This window comes from Nannospalax galili, unplaced genomic scaffold (genome assembly GCF_000622305.1).
Source record: "Nannospalax galili isolate Female #2095 unplaced genomic scaffold, S.galili_v1.0 scaffold18, whole genome shotgun sequence".
In the NCBI taxonomy this organism is placed as follows: Eukaryota; Metazoa; Chordata; class Mammalia; order Rodentia; family Spalacidae; genus Nannospalax; species Nannospalax galili.
The window spans coordinates 11,966,307-11,990,581 of record NW_008346548.1 but is presented as its reverse complement, the minus strand read 5'-3'; the positions used below and the strand labels follow the sequence as shown (position 1 = coordinate 11,990,581).

The window sequence follows — 24,275 nt, the reverse complement described above, 5'->3', positions numbered from 1 at the left end:
TGTATACTTTAAATCATCTCTGCATTACTTATAATATTGAATATAATATAAATACCATGTAATAACTGTTATACTGTATTGCTTAGGGAATAATGACAAGAAAAAAAGTCAAGACATGTTCACTGCAGATGCAATTTTTTCCACAAATATTTTCAATCTGAGGTTGGTTGAATCCACAGAAAGGGAAGCTATGAGTATGTATAGGGATGATTATTCTGAGAAATGAAAAAGACTTCACTAGATATAGTAGTGGGAGAACATTCCAGGCAGGAACAGCACTGTGAGGAAGCTCATGGGGCAGCTGGGAAGCTGAAAACCTGCTGTGGGGTAGAATTGGGTGTGTGTGGAAAGGAACTGGCAGAAAACTGTGCTAGTGACCCAGGGCGGGTGGGCACTAGTGAGCCAGACTGGGGGCGGGGGCACTAGAAAAGGAAGAGAGAAGTCAGAAGATTGGAGATGAGACCCTAAGGAGCCTGCCCAGGGCTTGAGGAAGAGGCTTCACTTTCCCCAGTGACAGGTTTTTGATTTTGAGACAGGGTCTCCCTGTAAACCCAGCTGGCCTGTAACTTGCTATGTAGACCAATGCTGGCCTCAATCTCCTTGCCTCTGCCTCTTGAGTGCTGGGTCTAAAGCTGGAATAAACACCTGGCTCTGTTTTATTTATTTTTTTACAGATACATTTTTTTTAGATGAAAAAAAGGGGCTGGAGAGATGGCTCGGTGGTTAAAAATACTTGCTGTTCTTCCAGAGAACCCACATGTGGCTAATAACCATCCCTAACTCCAGTTCCAGAGGATCCGACACCCTCTTCTGGTCTATGTGGGCACTGCATGCATGTAGTGCACTTACATGCATGCAGGGCAAAACACTCATACTCATAGAAAATAAAAAAAAATTATAGGTAAAATATATTTTTTAAAAAGATTGATTTATTGCCAGGCATGGTGGCGCAAGCCTTTAATCCCAGCACTCAGGAGGCAGAGGCAGGCGGATCTCTGAGAGTTCAAGGCCAGCCTGGTCTCCATAGCAAATCCAGGCCAGCTGGGGCTACAGGGAGACTCTGTCTAAAAAAGACCAAAAAAAAAAAAAAGATTGATTTATTTTATGTGTATATGTATGTACCTGCATAAGTTTATATGTACCATTTGTGTGCAATGCCCACAGAGGTCAAAGGGCATGGGATCCCCTGGAACTGGAGTTACAGACATTGTTAGTTGCTATGTGGGTGCTGGGAACTAACCCACGTCCTCTGCAAGAGCAGCCAATGATCTTAACTGCTGAGCAATCTTTCCAGCACCACCAATACTATTTTAAGCAGAAGAGTAACATATTTGACTTATAATTTAGAAAGACCAGTCTTAATGTTCCAAAGACATTTTCATGTCAGGGAAAACATCTGATTGGAGAGCAAAGGAAAACAAGATTTAAAAGTTAAATACTATACTATGACTGTATAATTTGTCAACAGGTCTGAAAAAAACATCAAATTTCAACACTGAATTTATCTAGATGATGATGATGATGATGACGACTTATGCTTATACTCGTCATTTTCCCTATTTTTTGGAATGAACATACACTGCTTTATTACTTCATTTTTAAAAGGGGAGGGCCTTCCCTTGGTAGTCACATGGAAAGATATAAGATTGAAATCCAGGAGGATATGGTTACCAATAGTCCAGATGGGAGGGGATCTTGAGTGTTAATCCTAGATTCTGAGCTCTGTCTGAGGAAGGCTCTGTGCTGGATTTCAAAGCCTGCTGCAGAGCAGGACTCTATTGACCATGCTGTGGACTTTCTCAGAGGCGCTCAATGCTATTGAGACAACAAGGAAGTCAGCTGATCTAGCACCACTCACCACACCTGCTGGTTCTCTCTTAGCTGCTGCTGCTATAAAAAATTCTACCTCACACCCATTAGTGTAGTTATAATATATTAGGTGGGGGGAGGGAGGGGGAAAAGGGAGAGAAGGGAGGAAAGGAGAAGGGAGGGAGGGAGGGAGGAGGAGAGAGAAACAGACATAAGAGAGAGGAGAGGAGAAGAGGGGGGAGAAAGATTAGATGATAGAAGATAGATAGATAGATAGATAGATAGATAGATAGATAGATAGATAGATAGAACAAAAGTGCTGATTGGTGAGAGTATGGAGAAAAGGAAACTTTGTATACTATTGTCAGGATAAAGACTGGCCCTTGGTCATTAGGGAAAACAGTATGGTGATTCCTTTGAAAATAAACCCAGGTAAGGTGGTGCATGCCTTTAATCTCAGCAGGGAGGCAGAGGCAGGAAGACCTCTGTGAGATCCAGGCTAGCTGGGGCTACAGGAAGACCCTGTCTCAGAAAACAAACACAAGCAAACAAACAAAAGCAATAGAAATACCATGTGATACATCATTCCCACTACTGGGAATAAGTCAAAGGTAATGGAAGAAGATAGGGATATCTGTATCTCTGTGTTCACTAGACCATTATTCACAACAGCCAAGATAACAATTTAAGTGTCTGTTGATGGACACATGGATAAAGGAATTGTCATTTTTTTCAGCCATAAATAAGAAATTCTGCCATCTGCTACAAAATGGATAAACTTGGAAAACATCATGCCAAATGAAATAAGGCAGATACAGAGAAAAATATTGTGTTATCCCATTTCTATATGAAAATTTTTTTTGAGATAGGGTTTTCCCATAGCCCTAGCTGGGCTAGGACTTGCTATGTAGATCTGGCTGGCCCAGATCTCACAGAATCCATTTATCTCTGCCTCCCGAGTGCTAGGATTAAAGGCATATGCCACCATGCCTGGCCACATATATGGAATCAATTTCTCTCTCTCTCTCTCTCTCTCTCTCTCTCTCTCTCAGATCTTTTTGAGACAGGGTCTCCCTATAGCCCCAGCTGGCCTAAACTCACTTTGTAGATCAGGTTGGCCTTGATCTCACAGAGCTCTACCTGCCTCTGCCTCTTAAAGGCATGAATCACCACAGCTGCCATGAAATCTTTTTTTTAAATTTATTTAATAACCACATGATTAGTAGAAACATTTCATTACAACAGCATTGATGTAGTCAATAACAGTTTCCAGAACAAAGACGCATCTCTTTCAAAATTGGCTGTAATTTTTAGGTTTACAGATGAATTATTACACTTATACAATCTTTTACTCATTATAATAGTGAGTTCCAGGACAGCTGGGGCTTCAGGGAGACCCTGTCTCAAAAAAAAAGATCTCCATTTCATTTTTGAATACACTGTTTCATACAGAAAAACTCATTTTTAATGCAAATAACACTTAGATGTTTGCACATGAGTCTCTAATCTCTATATATCTGATTATTACTAGTCACAGTAGGTTACTTTCTGAGATCCTTGGCACATGGGCATGTATATAAATTCATCAGGTAGATTTCAATGGTAATGTTTTTAATATCTACTAATTAACATGAAGCAGATTTTTATGCTTCTTCCCCAAATATAACTCATTTTTTTATTTATTGATTTTTGTGTGTGTTTATTTCATATAGAACATCCCAAACAATCTTATTCATCATTATGAGTCAACTGTATGCAGTAGCTGCCAGGAGGGGGAGAGGTGGAAAGGGGAGGTAGAGCTCCAAGGGTACAATGTAGCAGATGGTAAGATGAACAGTCCTAGAGCGCTAATCCACAACCTGAAGCCTACAGTTTACAACATTGCAATGTATTAGGGATTCTGTCAAATAAATAGTTTTTAGCCATTCTTGTTACACAGAAAAATAACCAGGAGAGATAATAGCTATGCTAATTTGCCTCATTATAGCAGAATGTGGGGACACTTACACAGCGGAAGAACAGAGATCTGGATTTTCCAGGCAAGTAATATTTCAGGTTTGTGACTTTGGATTTTAAATTTCTGGTGGAATTCTAAACTTTTCTATTAATGTTAGGAATCACTATCACAGAAGAAAGTAGTGAACCCAGTTCCTGAAAACACACTCTTCCGGAGTGGATCTGATGGGACCCACCTAGATTCTGATATTCTGCTACCTCTACCTGGCTACTGATAGAACAAGCTGATTGATGTAAAGGATGGCAAAGCACAGGCACAAATATAGCCTGGCCTGAGCTACATTCTTCCACAAGGCTGACCCACGGAGGTGAGTGCTATCAAAGCAGGAGAACCAGAGGGCCAAGTCTTGCTGAAGTCAGAATGTACATTCCCAGGCCACAAGTCCACCAAGGCAACTAGACAAAAGCTGAGGCTGGCCAACCCTTTCCTTGGAGTGGGGGATTATCAATGAACATCTACCCAGCCATCCAAGCCCAGTGAAGTGCTTGGTGTGTCACCTACTACCAGAGCTCAGAGAGGGCTTTCTTCCTGGAGACTCAAGTCCTTCATGCCAGGCAGGTAGAAGAATCCTGGGGCACTAGGCCACAGTTTATAGAGACACTAAGCATAAGACCGAATTGTATCACCTGCTAAACTATTTCCCTGTTACATTTACTCAGCTGCCAATCTATGGCTGACAAATCCTCAGTTTCTACATGCCCACACTAGATCACAGGAGATAGAGATAACACAGTTCTTTTTGCTTGCCCTTCACAAGACAGCAGAGGTGGCTAAGAGCTAACATTTGTAGATGCTTGCTTATCACTGTATAAAGTATGGCCATACCTGTGATCATCTTTACTTGCTTGAGGTTAGATTCAGGTGGACAGATTCATCATCATCAGTAAGTGAGATAGACCCAAAAGACCAAGTCACTTTCCTGAGTAGACAAGTCACTTATTGGGCTATGTTATCAGTAGGTGGGCAGGACTGAAACCTAGGTTTTCCAGTTCCTTACACACTCACTACTAGTCACAGTCACCCATAGTTTTAAAAAAGAAAGCCTTGTTAAGAATCACATGGGTGGGAGAGATGGTTCAGTTGTTAAAAGCACTGGCTGTTCTTGCAGAGGACCCAGGTTATGTTCCCAACATCCATGTGGCGGCTAACAACCATCTGTAACTCCAGTTCCAGGGAATCTGATGCCTTCTTCTGGCCTCTGCAGGTATTGATCATACATGGTGCACTTACATACATGCAGGCAAAACACTCATACACATAAAATAATAATAATAATAAAAAAATATATATGTATATATATATATATATGAATCACATGGGTAAAGCAGAAGCAGTACTTATTTCTGGCTCAGAGTTAAAAACAATGCTTTAATACAAAACCCAGGAAAAACATGTTAGCTCTGTTGGGGGAAGTGAATAAGCATCATCTCTTGATAAACAAATGCATAGGCTAAAGACCACGGGTCAGAAGGCAAGAACACTGAAGGGTCTATCATGCCCAGGACCTTCAGGTAGAGTTAGAGAGTCAAATGAATTCTAAGTTCAGAATTTGATGCCACTGCTTGAACAACTAATAGAGAAAGCGGAAAGACTGGACAAAAGTCCTGGCATACCAGAAGCTCCTGTAAAATGGATCAGACTGAACTGAAAAGGACTCTGTCAGTTCTTCATTATACCACACTAAGGTAACTCTCACCTCGGGTCTAGGTTCTGCCCTTGGAGTGAGTGTCAGACCAAACCTTCATTTCCACAGCAGTACTTCAAGTGTTGGAAGATAGCACTCACCTGCTTCTCCCTTCTGCTCCCAAACTCTGTCTGGGTTTCTTCAACTTTCACTCAAATAACATGGTACTGGTTATTTCCTCCAGGGCCCTTCCAGTTCTTAAGAACATACAAGACTACTGCATTTAGAATAAATATAGTACTCATACATAACTCATAATAGGTGTGGTCAAATAGCTTAGAATACAATAGAACCATTACTTCCTTGACCTGGACATTGAACTTCCACTGAACACATCTGTGATACCATGGCTGTTTTGTTAGCTTTCATGATGTTGCATCCCATCGAATAAAAATCCCAGATCTTTTATGAGCTCTAGGTCTTATTTTTCTTTTGAACTAAAAAGTTCATTTATTGGGAGCTTATAGGACCAGGGCCAATGAATTCCAATGCCACCCCATACTTTTTTTCTTTGGGAAATTTGCTTTCACAGGGATATCTCAATAACAATGCTCACATGTCTAATGTCTAACACTGATCATATAAACCAGAGGTCTAAAAGACTCTCAAAGGTGCAAAAGCCAGCAATAGTAAAGTAGTAGGGAAATGTAGCCCAAAATATGAGCAAATACAGATTTCGATTTCTTTTCTTTTTTTTGGTCTTATTGAGACAGGGTCTCCCTGTAGTCCCAGGTGACCTGGAATTCACTATGTAGATCAGGCTGGCCTTGAACTCACAGAGATCCGCCTGCCTCTGCTTCCTGAGTGCTGGGATTAAAGGCGTGCACCACCACACCCGGCAGATTTTGATTTCTTAAACTAGTGTTTAAGAAGAGCCTATTAAGAGTAAGAGACTTCTGTGTATTAATGGAAGAAAGAGCAATAATGTTCTACATAACTTATGAGCGGGGGAGGGGGCAGTTGCAAATGGAAACATTAATATATCTTAACAATAAATAACAAAGAGGTGGCATGTGGCTTTGCTAACTATATTGGGATTTCAGAGGCAATCTGGCCAGGGCTGGTCAGGGAAGCCCTTATAGAGAGATGAGATTTGAATGGCACCCTGGAGGACCATGATGCATTAGATAAGCAAAAATAAGAGGGAAATGGGGTGATAAGAACAAAAACCTGAAAGAAGAAAGTCCAACGTAACTTTGAAAAGTCAGTGTAGTGCCCAAAGAGCTCTTAACTCCCACTGGGTGTCAGGGAGAGATGGCAGGAAAATGGGTACCCTTCAAGAGCTGGGCGTATTACTAAACTGCCATCCATTTTTTTTAAATAGGAAGGAAAACAACAAGATCATATTGTTAGATCTCAATTGCACTCAAGGCTGGGATACCTGTAAAGGGAGTTCTTGGAATCAAAGTGAACAGGCAGCTTGCCTCAGGGAGGACATGTCATTCCAGGGATTCCAAGCAGAAGAGGGTTTATACCATGATGATTAACAAGACTCCCAACAGAAGTCTGGCAGAAGAGCAGGTATTTATCCAAAGGAGAATCACAAGAAAAGTCAATAGATGACATGGATGAGAGAGGAAGACAGAAAAATGCTCCGAACTGCTGTCCCATAGCTTGAGCACATAAAAACATGGGGAGAGAGGACCCAAGTTAACTGCCCAGGGAGGAGCGCCTTCATCAGCACAACACCCAAATCCTGAGCCAGTGCTGTGACTGACTCATAAGTTAACCACAGGCTAGAATAGTTGGTAGTGGCTTATGTTCAGTTTTCCCCCTGTGATGGAGATATATTCTGGGTCCCTTAATTTCTTGTGGCAATATATTCACATATGACTGTCCATACCCCTTTATAATCAATGGCATAGTTTTTAAGATTTTGTCAGCTAGAAAGTCTCTAAACAAAATTACCTGGCTTTTAAAAAAATACAATCTGTACTCTGTCTCAGTGGCACAGGGCACTGACATCGGAGCTAGCCAGATACCCATCAGTTGGTGGCTGAATGCCACTTTCTTGGGGATCAGTTAGTGAGGCTGATCTGCTTTGGATACTTTTCATCTTTCATCTGCATCATAACTCCAAAAGGCCTGTTCATTCCCTATGCCTATTCCCACATAAAGCTGAAAAGGATCTTGGGGGCACAGTTGTTGTTTTTTTTTGTTGTTTTAACTTTTTTTTTCTTTTTTTTAGGAATTACCATTACTTAATTCTATAGGATAAATAGGTGCAAATAACATGGCTGATGGATGCAAGGCCTTGGGAACCCCATGGAGGTGACACATACACAGAACTGCCTCTAGGACACCCACTTACCAGCTTGTTTTTGACCAACTTTTCTATTGCACTGACAAGGTCTGCAGCAGTAGGTACTTCAGAGGAAGCCTGCCGGGCTGCTAGCAAAGAGGAGGACTGCAAGACATTGGACAGCAAAGGAAAAGCAGATTAGCAAGAAGTGAGAAACAGCAATTAGGAAGCAAACCAGAAAGCTCAAAGCTTGAGGTTGGCCAGGAAAGCACAGCTCTGTGTTTAGAGGGAAGAGTTGACAGAGGGTAACAGGGGCGGATAGTAGGTAGGCCTGCCTGGTCTCTTGTTTGGAACTTTGGTGAGTAATTAAGTATGAATGGGCCTGCCTCACATTAGGAGCTGGGGGGGGGGCACTGAATCCTCAGGAGATAGGTAGCCAAGGGTTGCTCCTACTGAGAGCTAGGTTGAGGGTGGAGGGACATGATAGGAGATTGCTCTGAGGGTGGACAGGCCTTCTGCCTTTTGTGGAGGCTAATTGCTATTCCAGAGTCTGGAAGGAATCAACAATTACAGCCTCAAATGTTGTGAAGAAGAGAAAGTCCTTACTTCATCATAGCCTTAGCTATGGATCCACCACTGTGTGTTAAAAAAAAAAGGCCAGGGCAGGGTTCATGGTGCGCAGCAAGCTGGACACCTTTCCCATATTTTCTCTGTCAATTTCCTTCTCACTTACACACACACACACACACACACACACACACACACACACACACACACAAACTTGGCCTTGGTAGAATTCCACCCCCCCACCCAAATAAATAAAAGGCTTTAGAGGAGCTGTGTGTCACATACTGGGCTCATAGGGACCATCCTGCTCACAGTGAAGGGAGGTTTAACCTCAGGCTTCTCTGTCCCCTTCCCATATACCAGTGGTAAGGCTTTGTTTGGAGGTTGTTTGCTCAATGGTTGGGTATTCCTGCACACCCAAGGACAGTCTTTCTTTAGTAATCTGTTTCAGACTTCCTTCCTCCATCCACCTGAGGGAAGCAGGGGGAGAAATGGCTAGCTCTCTATGCAAGTGTGTGTTTTGACCCCAGTGGAGCAGAGCCCAGAGGGCAGTAGTGCGCTCAGACAAGGACATGGGCACAGCGACTATAGGTATAGAACAATACATGCTCTGCCTGGCCTTGCCCTGGCTTTGGTTTTTCCCTTTAGGTTATGGGAGAGAGTTTCAAAAGGAATTTTAAATCTTTGCTTCTGAGATGAGGGAAAAAGAAGGAAGATATAACAATACTCTTCTTTTTTTCCTTTCTTGGGGGGGATACAGAAAAAAGTTTATGGTTTGGAAACCAAGTTATCATCTTGTTTTAAAATATTTTATTTATTATTTTTATTTTTTGTGTATGAGTGTATTGCTTGCATGTATATAAGTGCACCATGTGTGTGTAATGCCTGAGGAGACAGAAAAAGGTGTTGGATCCCCTGCAATTGGAATTATAGATAGTTGTTAGCTGCTATGTGGGTGCTAAGAATCAAACCCAGGTCCTTTGGAAGAGCAACAAATGTTCTTAATGGCTAAGCTATCTCTTCAGCCCCTAAGTTATCATCTTTGATCTAGTAATCCTACTCCTGGCAACTTATTTCAGGGACAGATGTCAAAAACATAAATGCTGGGTGTACCCAGTATTCCGCAGAAGTATTACTCAGAGGCACAAACAAAGACTAGAAGTACTCTACTAGGCTGCCTCATAAAGGGCGTGGTCAAGCCAGTTACAGAGCATCAACCAAGTAAAACACCACCGAGTTAGTAAAGTGATAGTTATAGGGCTGGAGAGATGGTTCAGTGGTTAAGAGCTCTTGTAGAGGACCTGGGTTCGATTCCCAGGACCCATATGGAGGCTAACAACCATCTGTAACTCCAGTTCCAGGGGATCTGACACCCTCTTCTGACCTCCACAACATTGCACGACACAGGTGCACTTACATACATCAGGCAATACATTGATACACATAAATAAAAATTAATATTAAATAAAAAAATTAAGAAAGTGATAGTTATAAGGGTAAACAATAAGATTCTAAGAAACGGAAATACATAAAGCATAGAGCACATCATACTCTATGATAATTGGAAAATATCCATGTACATGAACATGGTGAAAAAATAATCACACATTGGACAATTTAAAAAGTTCCTGAGGAGAGTTCATGTGTCTAAAAAGGTTGGTGGAGCATACCTGCAATCTTTTTTTTTTTAAGTTTACAAAAAACTTATTCTTTGGTAATTTCATATACAAACACAATGTATTTAGATCATACCCACCCCTGCGCAGTTCTCTTTTCTAACCCTTCCTGTACCCCTCTTCCATTTCCTCCCTCGAAATTCAGGTCTTTTTATTTATGGAAGACCTGCAATCTTAACACTTGGGAGGCAGAGGCAAAAGGACTGCTGCAAGTTCAAGTTCAGTCTGGTCTACATAGTAAATTACTGGTCAGCCAGGGATACATAGTGGGCCCTGTCTCAAACTTCTTTTAATAAATACAGTTCTACTTGCTAGAAGTACTGAGATCCATCCCAGTCCCAAATATTCCAACAAAAACAAAGTATACAGAAATCAAACAAACTGGTCTGAGGAGAGCTCATGTGTCTAAAATGGGACTGTTGCCAGCCCTACTTATGGCTAAGAAAAGGGCCACATAGATGTCTGGGGAAGTCTGCATTCTCAGTTAAAAATTATCCAGAAGCAACCTAGCATCCATTTCTTCCAACAAACTGAGGGAACTAGAAGGAAAGGGGTCACCACCTTTCTGTCTTATGCAGACAATGGAACCTGAGAGTCCTATTGCCATCCAAGCAAAAGGGCAACCATCTCTGCCTCTGGGGATTCTTTGGGCTCAATGTCATCCTTCCTATTGCTTCCCTTCCCAACAGCCCAGAGTTATCTGGCCCTGGGAAACCAGGGCCCAAACTCTGCAGGGAGTGGCGGACACAACTGTGTGTTTCTCAGGGTGAGTAACATTGGGGGCAGCCACCACATCTTAGTCATCACCCTATCCCTGACTGTACCTTGAGCCTATGCAGAAGACGACCCTGAATACTTGCTGTGGGGTAACAATCAAATGCAAAGCAGACAGAATCAAAATCAGAAATGCCAGAACATCCACAAACAGAGCCAAAAAGCCTGCTTCTTACACATGCTGGGTGCATACTGACTCAAAGAAGAGCACGAGAGACAGCAAGGCAAACTGCCACTACCACCACAAAATGATACTCTGGAAGAAAGTGGAAGTGCCATCAAATGCTGAAACGTCCACTGAAACGGCCAGAGTCCAGGAGTCACAATACAACCCACCATTCAAGAAGGCAGGAAAAACCCAATGGAGTGGAGGCATGGTTGCAAGCAAAGTGAGAATAGATAACACAATGAAGGCCTCCCTGTGTCCCAGGTCAGTGCCTGAAGTCAGGACCATAGAGCTCAAACCTCTGCTCCAGAACAAGCAGTGACCACCAAGGCATGTGAGGCACAAAGGACAATGACATTTCTGATACCAGTGAGTAGAGGACTTGGGTAACCTGGCATGCTTCACTTGCCTACCTTCCTAAGTAGCCTCTCCACTCCACATACTATCGTGGTAGAGTTTTAACAGCACTGGTTTGATGAAAAGTAACTGTGATTAAATTTTAGAGTTGAACATAAAAGACAACTAAAACATGGGCTGTACAGTCAGGCATTACAAAATGATTGCCATCTGGAACCATCACAGATTCCTTTTAGGGACAAATTGTTTCTTTTAGAATCTGCTGCCTCCAAACAGAACCACTGCTCTTTATCAACAGTGTAAGTTCCCAAGGCAGATTCCTATTTTAATGATTACTGTGCACATCCCTACATGGCCCAGAACAAAGTCAGGCTTCCACAGCTGTGGAGAGGATACCTACCAAACAAAGACATAATCTATGTCACCACAGATTCATGATGGGGTAGGGAGCATCTCTCCCCAACCCACATAGACAGAGGAAGTGAAATCTCATGCATTCTGCATTGCTCTGTTGAACATGCAGGACCTACCATCTCATCCTGCGTGGGGTCGTTGTCAAAGATCTTCATGGGTGGGGGGAGGGGTGTGTGTGACTCTTCATCTGGCTCATCCTCACCCCAACCCTTCTTGCTCTTCTAGAACAAAAGAACACCATTAGTTACTGTTTCACATAGCAAAAGATGCCAAGAGTTCAGGACTTGCCATAAAGTAAAATACATAAGAAATAGGAAAAGAGAAAGTTGCAAGACTAAAGCTTAAAATTAATTTCTTTCCTTTCTGCCTTCCTTCCCTCCCCTGTTCTTTCCCCCTCTTTCTTCCCTTCCCTTCCCTCCCCTCCCCTCCCCTCCTCCTTTTTCTTTCCTTCTTGAGATAGGGCATTATATGTACTCTAGGCTGACCTGGAATTCACAGTATAGCCCAGGCTGGCCTTGAACTCATGATCCTCTTGTGTCAGTCTCATGGATATAAGGATTACAGGCACCTATCACTATGCTAGGTCTGACTTTAAAACTTTCTGAAGGGTTATTAAAATATAGTCCAAATCTCATCAGGCTTTGTGTCATTTCCAACTTGAGAAATGGTGTGCAGTACAAAATTAGAAGGGGGAGTCTTGTTATGCATCAGGGAGACTTTCTTAGCCTTGCCAGCGATTAGAATATATTGGTTATTCAGATAAAACAAATGTTTTATTCCCCCAGCCCAAACACATCCCCCTGTATTTTGATTACAGATTCTCAGCTTTGTAAGACCTCAGAGATTACCCAACCTAACTTCACAGTTAACACTCAGGTTTCCCCAACTGATGTGAGATCAGATGGTCTCTTGGGCCCCTTTAGAATGTATGTGTATCAGTTTTCATGAAGGCTCATTTCATCATCATCAGCTATTCCCATTAAAGTTCCTCGCCAAACTGGATCTTGTGCATTGTGACCTGCAGGTGCTCCTAACAGCTATTCCTTCGCAGCACCTTTACAGGTAGCACTGCTCAAGTCACTTCACTGCAGCTCAGCCTTCTGTTTTCAGTGACATAGTCTCCCTCTTTGCATTCTACTCTACCCCCTACTCTATTCATGTCTGGCCAGTTTTGATGTAGTCCTCAATAGAGGCAGAGGATTAACTACCCCCCCTCTGGCCAGGCCCCTACCTTCAAATCTGACAAAGTGGTTTCTGATTATTCTCAGTGCTAGTCAGTCTCTGAACGCTCTGCAACTAAAACTCGTCTCAAGAACAAACAGCTCAAGATGACAGACTACTGGAGACAAGAGACCTACTTGATTACAGAACTGTGGGGGAGGCATCAAGTGTCCCTTCTTGCAGAAGAGTGACAGGGCCCTGCTAACCTCATCAGCGCTGTCCCCTTGAGGAGTCGTCTCGTCCCCAGGCTTGGGAGATCCCAGGTCGAAGCTCTTCCGGCCATCTCGTACTTTCTTCTGCTTTTTGATGTTTCCATCTGCTTTTCCACTGTTGAGCCGACGCACAGGACTTGTCAGCCATTTTTTAAGAGTGTTGGTGGAGCGCTTGGGACCAGGGGAACTGTGGATGGAGTTCAGGGAGTGCTGAGATTGCAGGTTGGCCACAGACTCAGACTTGCCTCCATTTTCACTGGAGGAATGAGAGTATGCATCTGAGGAGGAAGAAGAGACAGAAACAGCATGTCAGAGGCAGTTAAGGTGGCTTTTGATCTGGGAGTAAGATAGATCCATCTTCAGGAAGCTATGACACAAGAAAGTCAAGGCCAGCCGTGGACTCCAGTCAGCTGATAGAAGTAATAGCTAGCACTGACTCCACTGACCTGGGGGTTAAGACAGCTCCACGTATGGGAAGGCTATAGACTCCAGTCAAGAGGCAGAAGTAATAGCCAACACTAACAATTGTTTATGTTTTGTGGGAAACAGGAACAGGCAGGAGATGAAGACTTGGGAACAATTTCCATGGGAATACAATAGATTGTGACAACAACAAAATAAGTACAATGTAAAGTATCACACATAGTGAAATATTAAATTATATTGAAAAATAAAGTTGGAGAGTGGTGTAAAAGAGAAAATGTAAATTTAACAGTAGGTGAGGGAAACTCTCATGACTTGACATTTAAGCATAGTCCTAAGAGTGGTGACAGACAAATCATGTGACATCTGGCAAAGGGCATTTCTAGCAGGCATAAGATGAGCAAATTCAGAGGTCCCAAGGTAGGACTTGGGGTTTGCCGAGGTGCCATCAGTAGACTGAGCAAGAGGACCAGTGTAAGAATGGAGGTCAGGGAAGCAGCAGGGACTGTGGCTGGGTGGGTAAAAGCCTGCAGAGAAAACTGTTGGAAGATGGACAAAATCTGCTTTACACATTAGAAGGTCATTCTTATTTCTAATTGACGGCAGTGGAAACAGACAGACTGCCCAGGAAGCCACCATACCCTTCCCACTGAGGGACTCTGAGGGCTTGGAGGATGCACCAGCGGCTATGAGAAGGGATCAGATTCTGAGTATGTTCTCACGGTATGTTCTGACAGACTACATGGTCTATGAACAAGAAGAGCCAAGGTAATTTGGTTTTTGAGGTGGACGGAGTATGAGAAGAGGGGCTTTGGGGGGAAGTCAGAAAGGAGCTCAGTTTCAGGCATCTTTGAGATACTCGTTAGACAGTGGAGCAGAGAAGCTGATTAGTAGTTGGATTTCAAGTCTGGTGCTCAGGAGAGAAAAGTACGTTGGAGACTTACCAATGGGAGATGACTGGAGGGTTGTCAATGAGGAAACGATGTTAGAAGCCATGAAGCTGAATAAAAGCATCAAGGGGCATGGGCATGGGCATGAAAGAAGGCCAAGGACTCAGCAGGAGGATGAGAAGTCAAGGAAACAGTCAGAGAGAAAGGAGGAAAAGTGAAGAGGAGGAGCTCCAGAGGCTGTATATAGGAGGCATTTTATGGAGGGAGGTGTCAGCTGTGCCAAATGCTCCTTGATAGGTCAAGAGCATTGACTTAAGAATTAAGCCTTAAGCTTAGCAACATCAACATCACTGGTGACTTTGCAAAAAAGCAGCTGTTGTGTGCTGGAAGGGCACAAGCCTGATTACACAGAGTGTCAGAGAATGGGAGCGAGGAAAGTGACAGAGTATATAGAGAATTCTTCTTTTGTTTTAAAGGGACAGTGATTGGAGATCAAGAGTTTGTTTTGTTTTTTTAAATAGGAGAAATCAGCATATTGTTTGTAAGTTGTTATGCTATTTGTTAACTATTTCATTGTTTTAATGAAGTTGCAATAGCCTAAGCATCTTACATGGACCATCTTATTTCACTCTCACAACAATCTCATGAGACAGTTGGTCCTATTATCTTCATTTTACAGAAGAGGAAACTGCTCATTTAGAGACATCAGTCAGTTTTCCCAAGGACATATAACTAACAGGCAGAGTGAGATCCGTATGCCATTCAGTCAGATTTGAGCAATAAGTTATGCTACTAGGCCCTTCATGTCTATGCCGTGTCCAGTATACCAGTTCCTACCGATGGGAGGCAAAGCAAGCCCAGGGGAAGCAACACTGTTACAGAGGGATAGCAAAGCTAGAAAAATCACAGAGCAGGAGAAGAATAAGGAAACTTTAATTAATTCCTCCTAATTGACATCTGAATATCTATTAGGAGAGCAGCATTAAAAGTATATACTTCTGCTTATAAAATATCTCTAATTCAAAGAAAATATCTTTACAGTCATTTCAGGTGTCTTTCTAGCTCCTGTTGTTCAGTGGTGCTTTTTTTTGGTTCTATTAGTATTGAGAAAAGTAGGATCCCTAGACTTCTGGAGGTTGTACAGCAACACACGCTTATCAGCACTCAAGTCAAAATGCCAAGCAAGAATTACTAACCAATTATGTTGCAGAAAAAGTAGTAGATAGTGTGTGCTAAAAATATGTAAGACACAGGCTTCATTTTCATTGACCTTTTGTCTAGTGACATATATAACCACATTTGTAACAGCAAAGAGAGAAAGAACAGAAGAGCCAGGCAGAGCACAGAAATAAAGATAAATTCATAAGGCAGTGTGTGATTAATTGCTAGGGGGCTGGTATGGGCTCTCTTGATAAGTAAGCAGAGTTCAGAGGGGGGTCAGATCAGTAAGTAGGGGGCAGGGGTGGGAGGTGGGATGAGAGACTAGTCTGAAAGGTTTAATGGAAGAGATGTTGGGGTAGGGGTAGGGATTCCCAAAGGGAGGGACAGTAACGACAGCATAGTCAGGGAAACTGAAACTAAATTACCTAGTTTATGGTGGATCCTTTACATGAAATAAAGATTAATGGGGAGAAACATTTGTGAAGGCATTAGAGAATAAGCTGGAGGAGCGTGAATTTTATTATGAGATTCTGCTGGGAAATGACATGACAAAAAAGGTGGAATCCAGAAGGTTCCCTGAGGGACTGTGCCCAGGAAATACAAAGGAATAAATATGGGGCATTTCAAAGAAAATGATACTGTTAGTGTTTAAGAGACAAATTAGGGGCTGGAGAGATGGCTCAGCAGTTAAGAACACTGACTGTTCTTGCAGAAGACCCAAGTTCGAATCCCAGCACCCACATGGCAACTAACAACTGTCTGTAATTTGAGTTCCAGGGGATCCGACAGCCTCGTCTGTCTTCCGCGGGCATTGCACGACATGGGTGCACTTACCTACATGCAGGCAATACACACATACACATAAAATAAAAATAATAAATAAAATATTTTAAAAAAAGAGAGACAAAGGGGAGTTGTCTTCATGGATGCTTACCGCTACCATGGTCCTTGGACACCTGACCAGCTCTACCTCATGTCCCCCACCTCCATGGGTGCAAGTTTGCATACTGGTATTTAAATCAAATACATGGCTAGGTATTTAAATAAAGTGTGTCAGCGGCTTTTCACACCTACTCAAGAGTCTGAGTCACCTTTTCCTGTTGTGACTTTGCCCTGGACCTAGACAAGAACTCTAATCTGGCTTTTGGATGAAGTCAACAGAGAAGGAAAATCCTGAAATGAAGTGAACAACTGTGCTTACCAACAGAGAGCTGTTGTGGGTTGATACTGTGGGTGCCATGCTCAGGGTTGCTGGGCCTTGACCCTGCTGGGCTTTCTCAAAGACAGCTAGAGCTGTGTGCATACTTTGGAAAACAACAGCACAGTATTTGCATTTAAAAGCACAAACACTGAGCTCCTAAAATTCTCTGGAATGAAGGAGAACCTACTGGGTTGCTCTGTTCAGAGACTATCTGGAGATCCACTGACTTGGCTGGCACCTATTTAAGGACAAAGCTATAATCTTATCTCAGAAAATTCCTTGCAGGCTGTGGTCTGGGGGGGGGGGCAGTGTTGACATTATTTCTGAAGTGTTTAGTATGGGTAGAACTCCTGCCCCCAGAGCTGGGTGATAAGCATCCCCAGGAGCATTGGCAGAAGCAGGGCCTCTGTTATCTTTCTGCTGATAAGTGGCAGACTCTTCTCTTCCACTAAGACCCAGGGATGCAACTGACTCCAAGTCTTCAAAACTTAGATTTATCAGTATGTGTGGTTCAAAACTTACATTTATCAGCATGTGCTGTGTCAGCAAAATTAGAGGCCCAACCACACTAAATTTGCCTTAGTCTAAGTTTTCTTAGTCCAAGTTTTCTGTTCTGGGGCAAATCATAGCCTGGCTTTGACATTCAAATTGCAAATTTGCAATGACCATCCCTCTTCCCCTGTTGTCATCTGGTTCTGCTTTTGTGCTTTCTGTATAAATTAATGGCAAGAGTACAAGAGTAGAAAATTAAAAATCAAGAGTATTCTCAATATTGTTGCTTCAAGTTTATTCTAGGTAAACAATTGGCGCTGTTAACCATGGGCCAAATAATGGAAATCCAAGTTGGAAGCAATTTATGATTCATCATCTAGCTGGTGTCCTATCATGAAACAGACCCATTTCTAAGCCATTTTGATTTTTCTTTTTTCCTTTTTTTGAGACAAGGTCTCCTTCTAACCCAGGCTTGCCTGGAACTCGCTATGTAGACCAGGCTGGCCTCTAACTCACAGAGATCCACCTGTCTCTGCCTCCCGAGTGCTGGTGGGTGTGCCACCACACCCAGTCATCTAAACCACTTTGGCAGAGAAATATCTGCCAACTTAACCACCTCTTCCAGGTTATGCCTGTGTCATCTTTGTAAAACTGCTGTGTTAGTTCTCATAGAATTTGTTCTAGTGTACCTCCCAAAGAACAGCTCACTGACAGATTTGCATCAACTGTAACAAAAATACTACTTTCTCATCCAATCATCCTAGTTGAGGTAAGTAATAGGCATTATGATTCTTATTTAGGAAATAGAAAATAAGGGTATTTCAGCAAACTGAGGGCCGTGGTAAATGACAGAATATCTAAACCCAGACTCTGCAGCCCACATTTAATCTTATTTCTTTATGTTCATCTCAGGTATTCCTTACCCCTTACAATTATGGTATAAAGGACTACTTAGTAGCTAGTCTTGATGACATTTTAAAAATAAATTTACACATAATTTGTATAAATGACTAAATTTCAATGTTGAAAACAATCTTCAGCTTTACCCCAGTAAGAAATAATAAACAGGCAGGGCATGGTGGCACACATCTTTAGTCCCAACACTGGAGAGGCAGAGGCAGGTGGATCTCTGTGAGTTCAAGGCCAGCCTGGTCTACATAATAAGTTTTCCAGGCCAGCTGGGACTACAGGGAGACCCTGTCTCAAAAACACCAAAAAAAATTAATAATAATAATAATAATAAACAGATAAAGCAACAAAGGTTTATATATGGGAAAGGCATTGTCACAAATTACTTAATAACAAAACTAGGACCAGACTCCAGGCAGCCCCACACCCATTCAGGGCCCTGAATCAATGCATTCTCTTTACCCTGAGGTTCAGAGCTGCCCTGAAGACTGGTTTCAAGTGAGTGGGAAGACTAGTGGAACCCTAGGCACCATGGTAGATCTTCTGCTACCCACAGTCCACTTTCAGGATTAAGAATAGTAACTAACTTTCTGAGGTGAATTTTACTATGAAATTGTTGTTGTTGTTGTTGCTATATAACCCTTTTAATGTATTTTTTAACTAAATTTTGGTGATTTTCATACAATATAATTTGATGGTATTTAGATGTCCTAAATATTTTAAAATTAAGTAAAATACAGAAAAAAATTGGCATCCATGTAGTTATGCTCTAGACATGATATATACATTTTTGCCATATTTGTCTCAGCTTTTAAAATTTTTTTAAAAGTTTATTTATTATTTTTATTTAATGCATATGAGTGCAATGCCTGCCAGTGCTCTTAATTGCTGAGCCGTCTCTCCAGCCCTCACCTCAGATTTTTTTTAAAAAATAAAAAGTTACAGATATAGTTGAAGGCTTCTATTTTTTTAAATCCATTTGCAACCTCACAGTCTACTTGCCCCTCTTAAAGTCTCTTTTGACGTTGGTATATGTTGTTCACATTCACCAAGTTTATTTTATATGCAAATATGGTATTACTTGTATTTTATACAATCATCATAATGTGGTATCATCTTGCAACTTACAAATCTCCCTGGCTCACTACATGGATGTTTTAGCACATAGGTCATTCCCCGGAGCTGACGTGTACCTCCTTATCTGTTGGGTCTCCACTAGAATCTCCTGTTCTGATGGACTTAGGATAAGGCAGTTGAACAACTTGCTGAGGGCAGGGTCTCAGATACTATCCTGCAGTTAGGTTAAACCTGCCAGTGTTCTCAGCTTCTGCATTGGCCAGCTCTCCATCACTCCAGATGTTTTAGTCTTTAGCATGAGTCAAGCAGCTCAAGAACTGAGTACCACCTCCCTCCCTGAAGATGACTATTGGGAGAAAGCCAGGAGAGTTTGCTTACTTTGAGCATACATCTTAACAGGTCTGCTATCTATGCAAACACTGTCTTTTTCTTCATTAGTAAGCAAAATAGAAGATGCCTGAAAGAAAATGGGTAGCAGCTGAACATACTAGAAGTTTCTTATATCTAATACAGCTCATTTATGAATTCAGCTTCCCAGTGATAACATTTCAATTTACACTTCTTTCACTTTTATATTTGAAGAAAAGCTCTGCCTTGACTGGTCTGATGTGACAGTTATAGAATGTTTCTGGGGCAGACAATACTGCAATAGTCATCAAAGCATGCCAACATATAATTTAGCAAATGCCTTAGGGCTGTATCCACAGAACTGCCATCTCTGATTTTCCTAATCACAAAATACCGATGTAGTCTCACTTCAATTCCTCTCAAAGTAAGTGGACATTAAAGGACTATACCTCCTTGACAGAAAGACAAGACAGATCTACTAGTTTTGTGGGTTGAGTATTCCCAAGACTGTAACAGTGTTCTTGAAAGGGCTGGGATGGAACCTAGAGAATGTATGAGTGGAAATAAACAAGCCCAGCCTGCCTCTATTTCCAACATGCTTCTCACACTAAACATGTGAGTTTATTTCCAAAACACCAAGCAAACAATCAGTTCTTCAGGGGAACCAGTTAGTGTTCCCTAATTCTATTCAGCTCTGGCACTATCAGCCTGGAGATGACATCAGATACCATAGATTGAGGGTTCAGTCCCCAATTTTGTTCCTCACTGCCACCTCAGACTCCAATAATAAACATCAGGCTGTTTTACTGTGCTTCTACTGACTAGTTAAAAATAGGGGTTCCCATAACCCCCTTCTTGATTAATTTGCTACAGAGGTTCTCAGAACTCAGGAAAACAATGCTTAGTGATTGATTATAAAGGATATACCAAGGACACAGATGAAGAAATGCACAAGGTGTGAGGTGGAGCTTCAGAACCCTCTCTAAGTATACCAAACCCCAGAACCTGCTTGCACCAGGCTATCCAGAAGTTCTCTGAACTCTTGCTCTCCTTTATGGAGGCTTCATTACATAGGCATGCTTGACTAAATCACTGGTCAACATAACCTTCAGCATCTCTCCTCATCCCAAAGGTTGTGGTGTGAGGCTGGAAGTCCCAACTCTATTATCTTGCCATAGTATTTGGGTGACCTGCACCCATTTGGAGGGGCTCCCAGCCATCCATCAGTCAATCATTAGCACACTAAGAATCATGGCTCACTTTGGAGAGTCCAAGAATTTCAGGAGTTGTGCATTGGGAAACAGAATAAAGGACAAATATATATTACACTATCAGAGTATGCATATGTATAGAGTGGCACCCAGGGCTTCGGTGGGCCATGAGGCCACAGATGCATAACTCACTCAGCTGGCCTGCCACTGTCTATACTGGCTTGAATGGCACAACTCAAAATTGGAAAACTCATTTTCAATCCTTTCTTCTGCTGTCTAGTGATTGCATTCAATCACATCCCAATAGCATGTCTTCTACATAATCTAGCATGTATAGCTAAAGCACACAGGATCTAGCTGGTCGATATTAATCACCATCTATTTGGTCTAGATGGTCAATAGGTCTGTAAGTGTTTTCCTGGGAGTCATCATAATACTGTATTGGAAACTTTGTCTCCAATGATTGAAACAAACAACAAACAAACCCAAAGAAAATACCCAAAAGTTCCTAACCTCCACGACACAGAAGGGTTCTTTAACTTCCTGTGCTGTTGCCTCAATTTAGATCCAATAATTGTAAATCCATCCATACTGCTTTCCATGGCTTAAGCTCTTTAAGGCCAATACACTTCAATATATTTATCTGCAAAGATTATGTAAACAAATCTTCCTGTTTTGTCTTTTTAGAAGTAACGTGTTTTTTTTTTTTTTTTTTTTTTTCAGGGAAATTAAAGGTATTTAATTTGTAATTATAAAGTTACTAAAGGTAACAGGCAAAGTAAAGCTATTTCACTTCATCCACAAAATGGATATTCATAGGGGAGCTTATATATAAAGTATTTGGCACTGACCAGTCTTTTGCAAAATGCTTAGCAAGTGACTGTTGACCTCATATACTTTATAGTCAGCTTTTAAAAGCACAGGATCACTGAACAATCCTTTTAAAACCCTAACAGACACACATACATTAAGCACAAGCAGTTACATAGTTTAAGTAGACAGAAGTATACAAGAAATTTTATTAAACACAGGGAAATTTTTGTAAGACACACATTCTCCTCTGTTTTTCCTTGATTAATCTATGATCTGAATTTTTGTAATAAGACAAAACCTTACTAATCCATGCTGATAATTATAGATCTTATATTTGTCCTGGGAAGCAAATGAATAATGTAATCAAAATGTAAGGAGGCTGAATGTTTAATTTAATTAAGGAAAACTGTTATTCCTTTTTTTATCTTTTCAATCTTTTATGCTTTGAAGATATCATTTTTTATGATTTCTTAAATTTTTAATAACTACATGATTAGAAGAAGCATTTCACTACAGCTTTAACATATTCAGTAACAGACTCCAGAGCAAGAGTACATCTCTTTCACAAGTGGCTGCAAGCTTCTAGGTTCACAGTTGAATTAATACAATATTGAACTCAGAATAAGCCCTGTAAGACATAAAATTGAATAAGTTTTTAACCTTTAAAAAAGATCTCCATTTCATTTTAGAATATATTGTTCCTTGCAGAAAGACTCATTGTTTTGGTACTAACACTGAGAGTTTGGCGTATGCATCTCTAATCTGTTGTATATGATTATTACTAGTCATAATCAGTTGCACTTGGATCCTTGGCACCTGCGTATGCCTATAAAGTCATCCAGTAGATTTCAGTGGTAATGTTTATCACCTCTACTAATTAACATGATGTAAATTTCCATGCTTCCTCCTCAAATATAATACATTTTTAAAAAGTTGTTGATTTTGTGTGTGTGTTTGCGTGTGTGTGTGTGTATCACACTGAACATCCCAAACCACCTTATTCAAACATACACCCACTTCCCAGACAGCACCCTCCCATAGCCTGCCTACCCCCACTAGAGCCCTTATACGCTGATATCCCTGCTACTGTCTGCTGTGTTGTCGGCACCCCAGCCATTCCCTACTACTTGCCCTTCTCGTGAATCTAGTCAGCCTATCTAGAGGTCTTTGTTTTAGGAGGGTCAGCTGTTCCTCATCTAGCAGCAATCAGTTGTTAATATTCCTTTAGAGAAGATTGGGGAGAGCTGTTCATTTTCCCAGTTCTATGTTGGGTTACTATCTGGGGGTCCCTTTTGGCCACCCTGGCCAACAACTCAAAAGAAGGTATCTCCTATCTGGCATTGTTGCTTTTTATGTAGCCTTTAGCTATGCATATGGACTCTTAAGACATTATATTGGCCCCTTTAATCTTTGGTGATACTTTCCTTTTGGGTATTTAAGGCCATACAGTTGGCCCAGATAAACCAATTTATTTTTACTCTTAAGGCCCTTTGAGGATCTGTTCCTCAGTAGTCACATGGGCTTAGGAGGAGCTCATGGCTCCTTTCTTTTACCAGTTCTGCATACGTCAAGATAAGTCAAAGGTCCTGCTCCACCACGGATGGCTTCACTTGGAAGCATGGAGGAAATCATTTCTCTGTGTTGACCCTCCTCTTTGTAGACTGGACACTGGTTCAAGTCCATCTGGTGGGGGTCTCCTTGGCCTCCTTGATTAAGAGGAGAGGTGACCCACCACAATTACAGGAAATTTTGAGAGATGCTCTGGGTCCCCTGAAACTAGTTGACGTAGGAGGGCAAGGAGAAAAACTGTCCTTTATGTCCCTGTGACCAAATTATTATAGGCCTCAAAGTACGTCTGTTAAACATCCAAGAAGGTTGGTTCCACTAGTCTGGTAGTTTTAATTACTGTGTGTCATGTAGATAAATCTTGGGCAAAGACCAATAGTTATCAGATAAACCTTTCCTAGACGTATATTTCGTGATCTGCTTTGTATAATTTGTCAGTAGGTTGTAGAAGTAATATGGTTCCCTCTGGTTTTCAAAACTAGCTAGGCATTGTTTATCTCTCACATTGTCTCACCCCTTCATCATGGTTTTCTCATTCAAGGTGCCCCCATTTCCCCCCTTTCTCCCTTAATAATACCCTTCTCTTATGGTCCTACCTCTCTTGAGCTCCTTCTTTCCCTTTATGCCCTTGGTTCCCTGTATACCCTTCCCTCCCCCCTTTCTTAAACTAACCCAATTTTTATCCATATCTCCCTTATTAAGGCCTGTTTCCTACTGTTCTTCTCTTTCAGGTACTTTCTCTTCCTTTACCTCCCTGTTTCCTTTCCATTATCCTGGTTCCTGTAGTTATGTCTGGATACATACTCACTTATCAGGGTTTGGTTCTAGGATCCACATATGAGGGAGAACATATGTTGATTTTTTTTTTCCGAGTCTGTGTTAAGTTCACTTAGTAGAACAGTATCTAGTTCCATCCATTTCCCAGCAAATCTCATGATTTCATCTTTCTTTACTGCCGAGTAAAACTCCATCGTATATATGAACCACATTTTCATTATCCACTCATCAATTGAGGGACACCTAGGTTGCTTCCATCTCTTAGCTA

General features: G+C 41.6%; 1 protein-coding gene across 24 annotated transcripts in view; it reads right to left on the bottom strand.

The window, feature by feature from the left end:
• The window catches only part of Kalrn (kalirin RhoGEF kinase), a 700,573-nt gene that overhangs the window by 82,003 nt on the left and 594,295 nt on the right, over positions 1–24,275 (bottom strand). For 15 of the 24 annotated variants that reach the window (XM_017800540.2, XM_029568193.1, XM_029568189.1 and 12 more), the window contains 3 exons: positions 13,134–13,417; positions 11,823–11,927; positions 7,822–7,917 (listed from right to left, as the gene is read on the bottom strand). In XM_017800540.2, coding sequence (XP_017656029.1) covers positions 7,822–7,917; positions 11,823–11,927; positions 13,134–13,417 — 485 coding nt within the window. The remainder of the gene's footprint in view (positions 1–7,821; positions 7,918–11,822; positions 11,928–13,133; positions 13,418–24,275) is intronic. The other 9 variants (XM_029568190.1, XM_029568200.1, XM_017800547.1 and 6 more) reach the window with 3 other exon arrangements.